The sequence below is a fragment of the Denticeps clupeoides genome, chromosome 13, assembly GCF_900700375.1.
Source record: "Denticeps clupeoides chromosome 13, fDenClu1.1, whole genome shotgun sequence".
NCBI lineage: Eukaryota > Metazoa > Chordata > Actinopteri > Clupeiformes > Denticipitidae > Denticeps > Denticeps clupeoides.
The window spans coordinates 1,073,151-1,089,930 of NC_041719.1; the positions used below are offsets into that span (position 1 = coordinate 1,073,151).

The 16,780-nt window shown below is 43.6% G+C and overlaps 2 protein-coding genes across 2 annotated transcripts; both read right to left on the reverse strand.

Moving 5' to 3' along the window:
- On the reverse strand, positions 1 to 930 carry LOC114802167 (odorant receptor 131-2-like). The gene has a single exon (XM_029000865.1). It carries the CDS (start codon positions 928 to 930, stop codon positions 1 to 3), a length of 930 nt encoding a protein of 309 aa, XP_028856698.1.
- A 5,378-nt stretch (positions 931 to 6,308) lies between these two features.
- On the reverse strand, positions 6,309 to 7,886 carry LOC114802454 (odorant receptor 131-2-like). The gene has a single exon (XM_029001375.1). The coding sequence runs from the start codon at positions 7,847 to 7,849 to the stop codon at positions 6,854 to 6,856; it is 996 nt and encodes a 331-aa protein (XP_028857208.1). The 5' UTR covers positions 7,850 to 7,886; the 3' UTR covers positions 6,309 to 6,853.
- Positions 7,887 to 16,780: the final 8,894 nt, after the last annotated feature.

Below are 16,780 nucleotides of genomic sequence, written 5' to 3' on the forward strand. Positions count from 1 at the left end.
TCATATTACCATAGGATTAGTTTTGGTCTGAACTCTGGATTTATTTGATCTGAACAAATTGGAAACAAACGTGTAATGTCCAAAAAAAGCATAATTTCTTAAAACAACAGAAAATTTCTCATCTCTTAATCCGTAAATTAGTGGGCTAAGACAACGTGGTGAAAGGATGAACAATAGAAAATTGATGTATCTTAGATTTATGAAAAGTAATATGTCAAACTCCATGACCATCTTTTCCACATAGGGACATAGAAACTGGAGTAGAGACAGCAGTAGCTGGAAAGCATGAAGAATCACAGTTCGGAGGCCTTTGTGAGTTGATTGCTTATCCGATGATGCCATCTTAGCAGCCTGCATGATCTTAATGTAGGTGAAGAGGATGATTCCAAACATGGCAACAAAATATAACTGAAATAAAGTTGCTCTCGAAAGGTTCTGCCAGTCCTCTACAAATAACACATCTACACTGCACACAACATCTCCAACCAAAAACCTTGGGGGAATTAAGATGAATGCTGAGAGCACAGTTATCAAAGGTATCGGGGTACCGATGAGCCAAGTGGTTAGAAGGCCGACCTTCCTGGTCCTGGGAGTGGAGATGTCAGCGTGCCTCAGAGGCATACAGATAGCGACATAGCGCTCCAAACACATGGCAACAAGGGTCAAAGGTGAAACGACTGTGAGCAAAGACATGATATTGGAAAAGAAAATGCAGACCACAAAGTTAATGGAAACCTGGAAATGAACGCCCAGAACGGCCAGGTTTGTTAAGACAATTAAAGCAGAATCTGTGAAGAGCGTCTGAGCAAACAGAATGTAGCGTGTGTCCGTCCTGAAGGCCTCTTTCTTCAGGAAGGTGAAGATCATCAGGCAGTTGATGTAGAGGAATATCACAACTACTACCAGCTGCACGATAAGAAAACTCGTCATTAATGAAGTTACAAACACATTGATGAAAATGTTACCATATGCTGTAGAATTCTGCATAATTCCTGAGAATGATTTAGTTGCTGGGTAATGCAGATAAATATATATGAATACTTCTTTTCAAGTTTTGGTACATCAGAAAGGAAATATATATATATATATATATCAGCTGTTTTATAGAACAGAATTTCTGCTTTGAAGGTTCCATCTGCTTTTATTGTGAGAAATATGGAAATGGGTGGACATTAAACATGATACTGCTATAGTAACAAAGTGACGTCATTTGCTCATTATGTATTTCCATGCAAGCCATATTAATGTTGCAGTCGTGGAACATCATGTGCAGGGTGTGTCAGCCCACCCACCGCAGGTAACAACAAGCCGTAATGTAAATTCATTTGCAAACAGACAGTCCAGAGTTTATGAACGTGTTGGCAGGGTACAGCCAGGAAAAAACGGGAACATTTGCGGGGAACATCTTATTCATCTTCAAAGGTGCTTTTGTGCATTAAAATAACGTGAAAGTTTAATGAAACTCTGTTTTCTGGTTGTTCTGCTCTGCAGCCAGGGTTTTTACACGTTCGAGAAAGTATGATCACTTTTGTCTTCCTTGCTCTGGCTTCCACTTAAATATTGAATTGACTTTTTAAGATCCTTCTTCTGACTTGAAAAACCTTGCGAGGTCACCTGAAGTTATGACTAGTCTCGTACAACCCACCACACTGAAAAAACGCAGACTAAACTTTAAAAAATTGACGCAATCTGTCAAACCTAATATTTTTCCTGTTTTTTACAATACATCAATGCTAAAATATTATTTGTGACAGATTACTTACATTTTTTAAGCTTAGCCTGTGTTTTATGGAATCAGATTTGTGCCAAAAATTTGAAACAAAACTTTCCTAATATCACACAAAATTAAGACAATGAAATGTAAAAGCAATAAGTTGCAATTTTGACAATCCACATTTTTTCACGTTTTTTTTTAGATCTCACTCTTTTTCATTTCGCCTCTGAGACTTTCAGTTTCAGTGTGACTCTGTCCTCTTTTACGTTTACACTGCCTGAGGATTCGGTTGCACATCTGGTTCTCTCGTGTGGGCGGGGCTTTGCCTCATTGTCCACCGGAAGTCTGTCATAATCAGCATATTTGATCAATACTTACAATTGTTAATCGTGCAGTTGATCTCACTGGAGTTTCACGTTGGTCCTGTTTCAGGTTTCCTGATCGTGTTCACCTGTGTCTGGTTGTATAAAGCTGCCCTGTTTGTGTCTGTTCGCTGTCGGGTCATTGTTACATGTTACCTGTTACCGCATGTCTCCCCTGTCCTGCTCATCATGGAATAAAACCCTTTTTTCGTGACCTCGTGCGAATGCGTTGTTCTTCCTCGTCATGTCTTGTCATCATTTCAGGTTACCTGCCCACCATGCCGAACAGCCGTGACAGAGTGACCTGACCAGATTTGGATCCAGGCCGCAACTCGCCTGAAGGATGCCACCAGCCCCCTTGTCCCTGGCCAGTGTTGGCTTCATGTTCCGCAGGGTTCTCCAGACGGTCGAGGACTCCTGCCCCACACTCCCATGTCTGGATGGCGTTGAAGGTGAGAAGGTGAGAAGCGGGGCGATCCGGAGACTGACTGCAGCGGCGGGCGTCTGCAGACAAGGTAACGGTACCACACTGGCCTGAAGCCGTCTCGGCAGGACTACCACAACTTGTCCATCGTGAATGCCGTATCTGATAAATGTCGTAAATGGATCAATCATTAGTCATTTTTCATTCCATTCATATTCAAAAAGATTCAGTGTATGGACTTGCTTCCCCCCTTCGTGGACGTTACATGTCTCCCCTGTTCTGTTCATCACGGATTAGACACATGCAATGTGCGTCCTTCCTCCTCGTCACATCTTGTCATCATTTCAAATCACCTGCCTCGCCATGCCAAACGGCTGTGACAAACCCAAGATTGTAGCGGTGCAGGTGGCAGCACCAGACCCCTTTGGATCCATGTCATCATCAGGGTCCTCTTCCGCCAGCTGTGGGATGGACAGGAAGGCCCAGGAAGTCAGTGGCCTCTCTCTAAGCATCCAGATGGGCATCCATCCATGGCCCAGTTGGGTCGGCCCTGGTGGCTGGGTCCCATAGCCCATAGAGCGCTCTCCCAAAAAACTCTCGACCAGGGGGACACATTGGACCAGCCGTCCTTGTTCTCATGGCGGCCAGCCCGGGCATCAGTGGTAGAGGTCAGACAGGATGTACATGACCTGGAAGCTCAGATGAAGGAAACAACCAAATCCGTGAACTTTATTGCTCAACCAGCCTTGGACATGAAATGATAAAACAGGGGATCTGAATTAAGAAGCCCTTAATGAATGTGCCACAGTAAATTGTTTAACAATTCTTTTTCATGTAGACAGGCGCCCCCTGGTGGCCAGACATGACACAAGCTGTGAAGAACTGAGATTTAGTTGTTGAAAAGATTTAAGACGGAGGGAGAAAAACTCTGATGTTTGCTTCTATATGGAATTTCACCAATGGGTATAAACCCTTTTATCCAGGGGAGCTAGGAAACGAATACTGGAAATGTAAATACATTTGCAAATATATGTGCTGCAAAAAAAATGAATAATAATAAATTAGCGGTAATCTAAGAAATCGCATCCAGTTTGTTAAGTACCAAATTAATATAAGAATTAATATAAGAGTGATATTCTGTTTCGTGCAAATCAACTGACTAATGATGACCGTTCCAGCTTTATAAATAACTGCTTCCAGGCAGAAGTTCATTGTAAATGCATGTAAGATACAGTGACTAATGTTCATACTGACGAACAAGGTTTGTACTTCTGTTTTGCATTTTTTATCCAGTGTGGCTTCATCCCAAAAATGATAGCTGTCAGCATCCATCAAGTGTTTGTGTGGCCCTTTGTTTGCATCAACCTCTTCATGCTCTTTGTCTATTTAAACTGGGAGGCTCTCCAAGCAGGAGCTCGATATGTCTTCTGTTCCCAGATATTAATGGCTGACTCTGTGTTTAGTTGTGATCACTTGTCACGTGTTCTTGTTCCTGCCTGTGAGCTTCTGCATGTGCATGATCATGGACCAGCTTGGTCTGGAACGCTATGTTGCCATCTGCCTGCCCTTCAGACACCCCAGAGCACACTTTACTAATCACAGCCCAGATCTGGTTAATAAGCCTCATAAGGCCTTTTACAGAAATAATAATCCTGCTCTTGAAGGCTTCCCAGAACTTCTTTACCAAGCTCACATTTTGCTATTATGAAATTATGCTGTTTGATGAAGGTTATATGATAATTCGAAGTAATATGTTCATTTTAATCTGTGTGCTCAATGTTCTTGTTGTGCTCTTCTGCTATGGTTCTTACATTTATGTGGTTCATAGAGCCTCTGGTGACAACAAGCAGGCAGCCAGGAAAGGCCAACGCACCTCTTACAGCTCTTCCGCTCCACTGTAGAGGTCATTTGTCCCAACATTGAGGCGAAGGTTCTGGAGAAGGGTAGTATTCACATTAACATCGTTGTTGGCTGTTTCAACTTTTTTTGCCTTTTCTATTGTTTCCAGGGCAATCGCTCCGCTAATCTATGGCTTCAGATATGGCTTTGTGGTTCGATAAAGAACAGCTGTAATGGTGGTATGAATTACTCCTCTAGTCTGCACTGATCCCACTGATCCCATATAATGTATATATCGTGTGCTTTGTTATAGCTATATGAAAAATATGTCCAAATATTTACTCACTATCCACAGTAGCTAAATACATATCATGCACATGACTGCCTTTGTCCGCATGCTTTTGGAGAGGAAAACCACACCAACTCACAGTGAGCAGAATACAAATTCAAACAGGTTTTCACATATTTCACAGTTTTGACCTCGAACAGTAAATTGATCCATGCATTTGTAGCGCTGGTGCGTCTGCGTGAATAGGTGCGGGGGTGAATCGATGACACAGGGACTGGATGGCTTGGATGGCTAAAGGACGTCTTTGTGAGAGCAGTGAGGGGGGCTGCACTGTACCCATGGATGAAGCGACGGTAGAAGTTCGCAAACCCAAGAAACCGTTGCAGCTGCTTGAGCTTGTGCGTAGGGGCCATGACACCTCTGCTTTAAGCTTCTTGGGGTCCATCGCCACACCCTGGGGTGAGATGGTGAAACCCAGAAATGTGGAGCACTGGTGGAAAGCGCATTTTTTCCAATTTACAGTGGAGTCGTTAGACGAGCAGTCTCTTCAGGATGTGTTGGATGTGTGAGCAGATGAGCACATCATCCAGGTAGGAGTACACCCACCGTCCAAGCATGCCGTGCACTGTGATGTTCATGAACCGCTGAAAGATGGCGGGTGCATTGCACAAACTTGGTGAAGTACACAGCACCCAAGAGAGCATCGAGGGCAGCGTTGGTGAGGGGCAGAGGTGTCTGGATTTTGACACTGATCCTGCGGCCACTTTATTACCAGGTGACATGGCCATTGATCTGCCTCTGGGAACAACACCGCCCGAGGACATCTTTACTCTTTCCTGTCTAACACAGGGTACATGGCCACGGAGCAGTTTGCGGCAGAGGCATTCGTCCTTCCACCTCACCGGCCGTGTCTAAGAAGGATGGTGGGTTAAGGCCCTGCATGGACTACCCCAGTCTTCGAACCGCCAACCTTCAGATCTAGATGATGTGGCTGTACTGCGGCCTGTTTAAAACAGGATGGAACAACACAAGACTGTGAATTGTTCAATAAGAGGGTTTTAGGTGTTGGATTCTTTTAGATATGAAAGTTGTGCACATGGGAAACGCGCAGGGGTCTACAGGACATATAGAATCTGATCGTTAAAACCTTCTCTGTAAAACATTCAACAAATTGTTTACAAAAATCTAGGTGAGGGCACAGCACTAGCTGTGCATTAATAATAATAATATTAATAAACCTTACATGAATTAATAATATGATTAAATACATTAAAGACAACTCTAGGCCTGTGACTGTTATCAGACACAATGCAAGACATAACCTGGGCCTTCACAGCCTGTTGGTAGATAGATAATATTCGTAAAGTGACGGAACGATGGGTGGTGGTCACACAGACAGTGGACATACCAGGAGGGATTCTGTGCAAACACTGGTTAACAGACAGAAAGGGGGTGGTTACTAGAGCAACGTGGTTCAGGGCCTGTGTCCATGCCAGGGTATCCCAGAGTTCAATTTTAAGAGCTTTACATCAGTGAAAGTACATGCAGAAAACTGAAATAAGCGCCAATTTTTATCAAGAAATTGATTTATCATCTGCCATGCATTATACTGTAGAATCAGGAGGAATTTGCCCAGAGTTTTGTGCCTGTAATGGTGGGGACAGAGGACCCAGGCGCAAGTGTAGTCAAACAGTCTTTTATTAAACTTAGGACACACAAAGAAAAAGTGAACAAGGTGAAGAACACTACGTGCATATAACTTATATAATATACAAAACAGGCAGACAGGAAGTGCACGCTGGAAACACCCGGAAAAGTCATTTCATGTGTCTGGTGGTGCAGAGTTTACAGGGAGCCGACGGTGACTGACGGGACCGGCTGACGACTGAAGTTCAGAATGCAGGAGAAGGTGGGCGAAGGTGCTACGTCCCTGTGGCAGGGAGATGTCAGTGACATTGATTTAACGGTATTACAAATTTACACAACTTCTCTGTAACACGCCCTCATTATAACAACTTCATAAATTGATGATTCACATTTGATTGGTGGCAGCAGAGCTGAATATGGCATGATTACAATACAAATAGAGCAATGCAATTACAATTTTCACAAAATCAGTGACAATCATGACAACGATTAAAATTATTGTCCATTTGGAAAGTACAAGGTCAACGCTTTGTTCCTGTTCATTTTAGGTTTAGTATACAGACAGTATTTACACTCTCTCATTTCCAGTCATGTCCAGCTGAAGATGTTCTCACCCGACTGGACTTGACTTTAATACAGAGCGGGGAAATAAAGGTGTAGAGGCCGAAAAAAGCATGGTTCCTTAAAACAATGAAAAACTTTTCATCTCTTAGGCCATAGATCAGCGGACTCAGACAACGGGGCGCAATGAGGAACATGACAAAATTGAAGTATCTGAGATCCACATAAATTAAGAAGTCAATCTGGATGACGGCCATTTCGATGAACGGGCATATGAACCGGATCAGACAGAGCAGCAGCTGGAAGGCGTGCAGAATCACCGTTCGCAGACCCTTGTTGGTGGAGCTCTTGTTTTGTGACGAGGCCGCTCTGGCAGCCTTCATAATCTTAACATAGGAGAAGATGGTGGCACTGAACATGCCGATGAAGTAAACAAGTAATAAGATGTTGCGAGCATTGTGTTGCCAGCTCTGCACAATCATCATCTCCACAGTACACAGCGTGCTGGAGAGGAAGAAGCTTGAGGGCACCAAGCACAGCAAGGAGATGAGGGTGAAGACAGGCATCAGTGTACTGATGAGCCAGATACTGAGGAGACCCATCCTCCGGGTCCTGGGCGTGGAGATGTCTCCATGCCTCAAAGGCATGCAAATGGCAACGTAGCGCTCCAGACACATGGCCATGAGAGTAAAAGGCGTCCCGATGGCGAGCCAGTCCATGATCATGCTGAACACGCAGCAGGAGATGACAGGGATGGGGCAGCGGAAGTAGATCCCCATCAGTGCCAGGTCGGTCAGAACCATGAGGGCAGAGTCCATGAAGAGCATCTGCGCAAACAGAACATAGCGCGTGTCTGTCCTGAAGGCCTCGTTCTTTAGGAAGGTGAAGATCATCAGGCAGTTCAGATAGAGGAAGACACCCACCAGGATCTGCACTGCCAGAAACCTGTCGTTTAACGGCTTCGAGATGAAAGCGCTGGTGGTCTGGTTACTGTATCCTGTGTAATTCTGCATAGTTACAAAAGCATAACCCCAGTTAAAGGACCCTGAAAGCGATCATAAAGACATCCTTTCCAAATGGATCGGAAGCAGGCATCTTTTATTTCATTCTGAGTGCCTCACGTGGGAGGACTGCAGAAGGAATCTGGGTAGAACCGCCATAGCAACGGATGATGTCACAGATTATTGCGCCGCAACTGTAGATTTTTCTTTTTTTTTTTTTTTGGTCCCGTATACAATATTTCTTCAGTATGGCACATTTACATTTACACAGGACACTGGCGATAACCGAGGCAAATGGACAGAACGTTATAAGACATTTGCCTCGTGTATGTCAGCCGGCCCTTTTTGGTGATTTGGTGGAGCGGGGTGAGTACCTGGCTGGGCGGTGCGGGTGGACGTGGCTGAGCCCAGCTGCAGGAGGGCCTGGTGCTCTCAGCGGTGTGCTGGGTGTGTCCTGTGTGGAAGCCGGGTCCGCTGCCCCAGGATGTGGCTGAAGGGGGAGAAGAGGCCAGGGAGCTGGCGTTCGGGTTCATATGATATGGTATGCAGTGAAATGCTTTAGTGACTGCTACTGACCACAGTATTGCAAATATTACAAACATAACCAAATATTACACTTTTATGTCTTTAACATAAAACATAAAATACGTGTAACAGGTAGGGTGAAGGTGTGCAAATGAGTGAAGTCAAAGTATAAAGTGAAAAGTAATAAAAAAATAAATATATACATTAAATATATACAGCGGTCTGGAGAATGGCCGGACGTAAGCGGTTGGCAACAGAAGAGACGGGTCAAACAAGGTTAATCCAGAACGGGCGTCAGGGGCAATCAGTTGACTTCTGGGGAGGTCAGTCAAGATAGAAAGGCTTACAGCAACGTGAAGAATTCAACAATGAGCTTGCAATGTTCAAGGTGGGTTTTATACGTTTACATTTACAGCATTTACCAGGTGTAGTTACAGGGACAGGGAAGTGTCTTGCTCAGGGACACGATGGTAGTAAGTGGGGTTTGAACCTGGGTCTTCTGGTTCATAGGTCGAGTGTGTTACCCACTAGGCTACTACTATACAGGATGCCTGGCCTCGCTCACTTCCAGGTCGGCATCCCAGCCATGACGCTCTCACCAGTGTGGGGAAGCAGTGGAGAAGACCAGAAACATGCTGGTTTACATCTCCAGGTGTTTAATGTCAAGACTGCTGCTGTAGAAGTGGTTCGGTGCAACTGATTCCTGGCCTTAGAAAAAGGCCAAGGTTGACATGATCCAGGTTTTCAAATCTGGACAAAATTCTAAATTATCAGTCGAACTCCCTCCAAGAAATCTTGCAAATTTCTTATGGTCTTGTGTGCAAGGAATTAATAAAGAGAAGGGGTCACTGCGCTGCTGGAAGAAGCCCTGGTCTGGAGTTCAGGTGTGGTGAGGAGGCACGGCCCATAAGCTGCTGAATGAAATGATATCAATGCAGTAACACAAATCTGTCCAAATGTCTTATTAGTTATCAAATATAATGATCTTTGCTTGATCTTTACGTTAAGTGTATTATTTGGAAATAAGGTTCTTTCGGGTTCATTTGCAGCCCTGGTTCTTGTTCACTGTGTTTTCAGATGTTGGAGGTCTTCCAAGCTTCCTTTTTACAGGCTCTTACAAGCTTCCTCTTTAAAATGTAAGAGCTGGTTTTGGACTGATTTCATTTCATTGTTAAATATGTTAAAAAGTCTAAAATGTGCTAAATGGGGCACCTGACAAACAATTTTGAGTAATTTCTGAACGCTGAACACACATGATGAATAAATGAAGAAGCTGCCGTCATTAGGAGTCATTGGGACTGTTTTGAATTCTACCTTAATTAGTTTTAATTAGAGATGACGTTCAGATGGAAGCATATTGCACCCACATGCATGTATTCCTTTGTGAATTTTGCCAAGCATGGGTAATTAAGCTAAAGTTCTTGCCAAACAGTGATTCCACACAGGATTAATTAACATGGCCAGTATCACAAACACACCTTCAGAGAGCTACAGCGTTGTTTGTTATTATGCTCACATTATTATTTTTTATTACTATGGTCACAACACAGTTCATGGGCTGTTAAACCACGCACGTACCCGTTTCCACCCATGAAGACAAAAGGTGCACTTGACTCTGACCTTGATATATACCAGACATTATTGTATATTTGAGAAGCTCTGCGGCCTGTGTGAACTCTGACCTTTAGTTAAATGGTGAACAACATGTGAACTTGGAATGAGCTCCGCCCAACACACGTACAGGTGTGCAGTGAATACAGAGAAACTCTGACCAGGACCCACCAAAAACCAAGATAAGACTAGCAGGGCCCGGCAAGGCCTAATAGGTGTGGAAGTAAATGATGGGGGGGGTTTTGGGATTCCCCTGAGAGCTGGGTGAACAAAACCAGGCGGTTTGAAGTAGATCATGACCACTTGAACAGATGGTGGGGCGTTATAGGTCTCCGCAGCTAGAAAACAATTTATGGGTGAATAGATTCACTGAGCACACACACTTAACACACAAAATCACTTACTTGCATTTATCACTTACTTGCATTACATGGATCCTGAGAACAAGGATTAGCATTACAAGCTGAGCACATATTGGTCTAAATTCACACATTCACACATGTATAGAACCTAAAACAGGAAGAAAGGTTAAGCACACACAGACTTATTTGCCATTACAGTTTGGGTCCAGATGTGCTGATGACGGAAGGGAAATCAATAGATAATAGAAATCCTCCTTCTCATATGCCTCATGACCCAGTGCAGGCTGGCTTACTTCAGATCGGTCTAATGTTCAGATGATGGCCGTGTTTGAGGAGGAGGGTCACCCTGGTCCAGAGCAGGATCATACACAAAGATCTAATATTAACTCTAAACCATATTCTAAATACGGATGTGTATTTTCACGTGTCCTGATGCAAGAAGCAGGGCAAGTATTTAAGAAATGTTTACAATTTTTTTTTTAAAAATCAGTTTTATTTATCTTGTTATGTAAAAGATATGGTAATATGTTTTTCATGATTCAATAATCGCTGCCTATTTTTTCAGAAAAATTAAAAGCTGTACATGGAGTTTGTTTTATATCGCCCCCTTGTGGTCCCTACATTAAATGAAAGGCCAAACGAAGTAGCAGGAAAGGTCATGAAAGGCCATACATTCAAATGGGGGTAGATTTTAATACATTAAACATCTAAAATATACTACTACCACTAATAATAATTATGCCATGATTACTAAGAGATATATAAATATTTTGTAATGGTTTTATATGATGACAGTGACATGCTTCTCACCCAGAAGCCTCAAAACCTCAGTGCGGCCTTGTTTACAGAGTGCGTTGTACACATAACTACATATTCACCATGTGCAGGTTAATTGTGGAATGTTCGGCTGGCTGTAGCATGTTTAAATTGTTTAAAAAGTATTCCATGTCTCATGATACTTGATAGAGAAGCAGTTAAGAAAAGAACCACTGGTGAACTGGTCTGAAAAAACGCTTGAAGAATTAAAATGTCCATAACAGCCCTGAAACCATTTCCTCTTCATGCCCTGTAGCTCTGATTGAGTTTTTAGAGACATTTTTTTTTTTTAGGTGTGTAGCCAGAACTTCTGTTCATTGTGCTCATGATATCATACCACCACACATCTCTACCCTCCTTGGCCCTAGATGAGAATACCATGAATTTAAAGATAAATAATTCTAATTCTAACAAACAGTACTAATGCAAATACAGTTGTGGTCTGAAGTTCAAAATCAATGTGGATGTCACCATTACATCTTTAATCAGAAATAATTATCCCTGCCTTGCATCCAGCAAACAGGAGATGGGCACCAGTCATTATGATATTATGATTATTATGACGTCCCATCTGACACTCAACCCCAGCAAAACTGAACTTTAATTCATCCTTTCTGAACAGGACCATAAAATCTCCCAGGATGATTCTCCAGTCTCTACCTCAGTGTGACTGTGGACAATTCCCTCTCCTGCTCATGTCACATTTCCGATTTCTCTCGAACACAGGCTACCCAGATACTTGTCCAATCTCCGGTCATCTACAAATTAGACTACTGTCCTCTAGGCCTGTCCAAGACGAGCCAGGACCCCCCAAACCAAATTGTATTTATATAAAAGAATATTATATAATATTATATAATATGGTTTCCCCTGAAGGTTCGAATCCCGATCCGCCAAGGTGCCACTGAGCAAAGCACCGTCCCTATACACTGCTCCCCGGGTGCTTGTCATGGCTGCCCACTGCTCACTCAGGGTGATGGGTTAAATGCAGAGGACAAATTTCACTGTGTGCACCGTGTGCTGCTGCGTATCACAAGTGACAATCACTTCACTCAGAACCTGACAGAATCCAGCTTGAACCAAACCGACCCAAACATTACACTGTGGGGTTTAAATAATGTAATGTAAGAACCTGGCCACGGGAATGGAAATGTGTGGGTTTAAAATATAATGGCCAGATCCTTGCCTCCATTTCACCGTCTCAGCATCTCTCTCAAATTAAATGAACATTTAATGACCACCAGTAAAATGGGTACTCTAGACCAGAAGATTTACAGCTCTAGTCTCTATAGCGAGTCTGGGTGTGTTATTGCTAGAGGACCAGTTTTGTTAACCTCCGTGCAGATATAATTCTGCGCCCCGCCCAGGGGGGATGTGGACCCCAAGATGGGAACCACTGATTTAGACTCTTCTCTGGACGAGCCAGGGGTTCTAATCACCCCCAGATGATGCTTGTCTATCTTGGCTGTTGGTTTTCTCCCCCACTCCCCTGTTTTGTGTGGTTGTGCTGCATTGTTCTCTCTATGTTTGTGGCCATTGTGCCTTTTGTTCTCTTCATTTATGAAACATTATAGTTCTCTCAAGATGTGGAGTGTTTTCGCCTCCTCCCTGTGTGGCCTGACATCTGTCTTGGAGACTAGGCGGTGGAAAGAACTTCCATGAGATGTTCCAACAGCTGAGTCACTAAAGATCTTCAAACGCAAGATAAAAACCTTCCTTTCTAGGAAATACGAATTAAAAAGGCCTCTTATGTACATTTTATTTCAAAAGAAAAAAAATTGGGTTCAGAGTTATTACGCTGATGGTATCTGCAGATCAAGTGAGCCAAATGATTCGGGGGCAGCGGTGACCTTGCGGTTAAGGAAGAGGTTCGGAAAAGGTTGCCGGTTCGAATCCCGATCCGCCAAGGTGCCACTGAGGTGCCACTGAGCAAAGCACCGTCCCCACACACTGCTCCCCGGGCGCCTGTCATGGTGCCCACTGCTCACCAAGGGTGATGGGTTAAATGCAGAGGATAAATTTCACTGCGTGCACCGTGTGCTGTGCTGCTGTGTATCACATGTGACAATCACTTCAATCACTTTATAAAAAATGATGGATTTCTATGATGGACTTTTTTTAAAGCTTATGTAAGTCAATCTGGATAAGAGCATCAATCAAATGCTGTAAATGAATAATGAGTGACGCAATCAATTTGGTGTTTAATTTGTCTAAAACCAGCACAGGCTCAAAATTATTCAAGACCAAGGACTGTTAACTTCTGCTTAGTGATCATGGTCGACCACAGCTGGTATAGAATAAAAATGGTTCGTTTGACATCACTCACTGGACAAACTGTACATAAGTACGTTATTGTGTGCATGGGTTAGGGTCATGTTTAGGGTTGGTTGCCTCAGACTATGAGGAAACAGAACCACCAAGGCCCAAGCCTTCCGTAAACTGCTGTATCTACCGTCTCGGGTTCATGTCCAGGTTGCCCTCTGCTGTCACGCTCTACCCAGGTGGGACATTTGTTTGTCATGGAAGGATGCAAACATGGTGGTGCAATTATGCACAACTCAGTTGCACTGGGTTAATGATTAATGAGGCCATCAATGATTAATGAGACTGTTAATGACCAGACAGAAAACAGACGAAGACCCAGGAGAGTTGGAATGGAATTCAGTTCTAATTAACGCAGGCGAGCCAGTAAACATTCAACTAATTGCCGGAATTACGGCATGTGTATGGGTGACTTCATTTTGTTTTTATTTTACACGCCATTTCATCACATTTAGCGAACAGCACAACAGGAAGTCAGAACAAAGTTGAGGGGTGGTTGACAGACATTATCTGGTCCTTCGTCAGGTCATTCGTGGGAAGACGAGGAAAAGCTTGGGTGCAAGAGCGCTTGCATGATGGAGAAATACAACGAATCCAGTACATACGTACATATATAAACAGAAATACTGTATACTTCAAATATTAAGCTATCGGTGCCGAATCAGCAGTGTGTTGGACATCTGAGCCTCAACTAGAATTAAAGTCACTTCCACCGCTGGCAGGCAGAGGTTGAATTGACACAGAATTCCGCTTTGGTTCGTTGTGGTAGATCTTTCTTGCTTAATTGGTAGAAAGGAACTACATTCGCGTACAGGCCCTTCTCCAGAATTGTAAAATCCTGCCTGGAACTCAGCCCAAGCCCTCTGATGCAACTCTGATAACACCAAGTGACCTCCAGACCTCCAGATCAATACCTACAATCTAGTGTGGTCTGGCCCATCCTGCCAGACATGTGCATCCTTGTTTAAAACGGACCTATTCTGTATTTTTATTCTTTTTTATTCCATTTATACCAGACAATCAAGGCTGTGGCCCTCATCACCAGTGGCGGGAACTCTGCACGATCAGCATACGTGGTTGTGGTCAGAAGTTTACTCGAACATCATGGCAGCTGTGATGTCGCTATCCACAACTGCTTAATCCAGATCTGCTTCACCCATGGACAGTTTAGATACCGTGAATGTTCGTCCTTATCTGCAGGTTGAAGGCATCTGCTGAACGCTTGCTATGTAATAGTCGCCTAGTGAGTAAGGAGACAGACCCATACAGGGAGTGCAGAATTATTAGGCAAGTTGTATTTTTGAGGAATAATTTTATTATTGAACAACAACCATGTTCTCAATGAACCCAAAAAACTCATTAATATTAAAGCTGAATGTTTTTGGAAGTAGTTTTTAGTTTGTTTTTATTTTTAGCTATTTTAGGGGGATATCTGTGTGTGCAGGTGACTATTACTGTGCATAATTATTAGGCAACTTAACAAAAAACAAATATATACCCATTTCAATTATTTATTTTTACCAGTGAAACCAATATAACATCTCCACATTCACAAATATACATTTCTGACATTCAAAAACAAAACAAAAACAAATCAGCGACCAATATAGCCACCTTTCTTTGCAAGGACACTCAAAAGCCTGCCATCCATGGATTCTGTCAGTGTTTTGATCTGTTCACCATCAACATTGCGTGATGCAGCAACCACAACCTCCCAGACACTGTTCAGAGAGGTGGACTGTTTTCCCTCCTTGTAAATCTCACATTTGATGATGGACCACAGGTTCTCAATGGGGTTCAGATCAGGTGAACAAGGAGACCATGTCATTAGTTTTTCTTCTTTTATACCCTTTCTTGCCAACCACGCTGTGGAGTACTTGGACGTGTGTGATGGAGCATTGTCCTGCATGAAAATCATGTTTTTCTTGAAGGATGCAGACTTCTTCCTGTACCACTGCTTGAAGAAGGTGTCTTCCAGAAACTGGCAGTTGAGCTTGACTCCATCCTCAACCCGAAAAGGCCCCACAAGCTCATCTTTGATGATACCAGCCCAAACCAGTACTCCACCTCCACCCTGCTGACGTCTGAGTCGGACTGGAATTCTCTGCCCTTGATGGGCCCATCCATCTGGCCCATCAAGACTCACTCTCATTTCATCAGTCCATAAAACCTTAGAAAAATCAGTCTTGAGATATTTCTTGGCCCAGTCTTGACGTTTCAGCTTGTGTGTCTTGTTCATTGGTGGTCGTCTTTCAGCCTTTCTTACCTTGGCCATGTCTCTGAGTATTGCACACCATGTGCTTTTGGGCACTCCAGTGATGTAGCAGCTCTGAAATATGGCCAAACTGGTGGCAAGTGGCATCTTGGCAGCTGCACGCTTGACTTTTCTCAGTTCATGGGCAGTTATTTTGCGCCTTGGTTTTTCCACACGCTTCTTGCGACCCTGTTGACTATTTTGAATGAAACGCTTGATTGTTCGATGATCACGCTTCAGAAGCTTTGCAATTTTAAGAGTGCTGCATCCCTCTGCAAGATATCTCACTATTTTTGACTTTTCTGAGCCTGTCAAGTCCTTCTTTTGACCCATTTTGCCAAAGGAAAGGAAGTTGCCTAATAATTATGCACACCTGATATAGGGTGTTGATGTCATTAGACCACACCCCTTCTCATTACATGCACATCACCTAATATGCTTAATTGGTAGTAGGCTTTCGAGCCTATACAGCTTGGAGTAAGACAACATGCATGAAGAGGATGATGTGGACAAAATACTCATTTGCCTAATAATTCTGCACTCCCTGTAATTGGAAGGTTGTGGGTTCAAATGGTGACCTGCCAAAGTGAGGTTGGGAATCAACACACACATGCTCCCCGGGCGCCTGTCATGGCTGCCCGCTGTCACCAAGTGTGAGCACTACAACTAATACAAAATGCAGCAGCACGACTGATGTTCAACCTTCCCAAGTTCTCCACACCGCCCCTCTGCTACGTTCCCTCCACCGGCTCCCAGTAGCTACACGCATCAGGTTCAAAATACTGATGCTGGCCTACAAAGCCAAACATGGAGTAGCACCATCCTACCTCACAGCCCTTATTACACCTCGCACTGCACCTCGTATACTCCGAGCCTCCAGTACTGCTCGCCTGGTCCCTCCATCTCTGAAGGTAAAAGGAAGACCCTCATCTAGACTCTTCTCCGTCTTGGCCCCTCGGTGGTGGAATAAACTTCCCCTCGAGGTCAGAACAGCTCAGTCACTGAGCACCTTCACACAGCAGCTCAAGACCTTCCTCTTTAGAGAAGATTTAG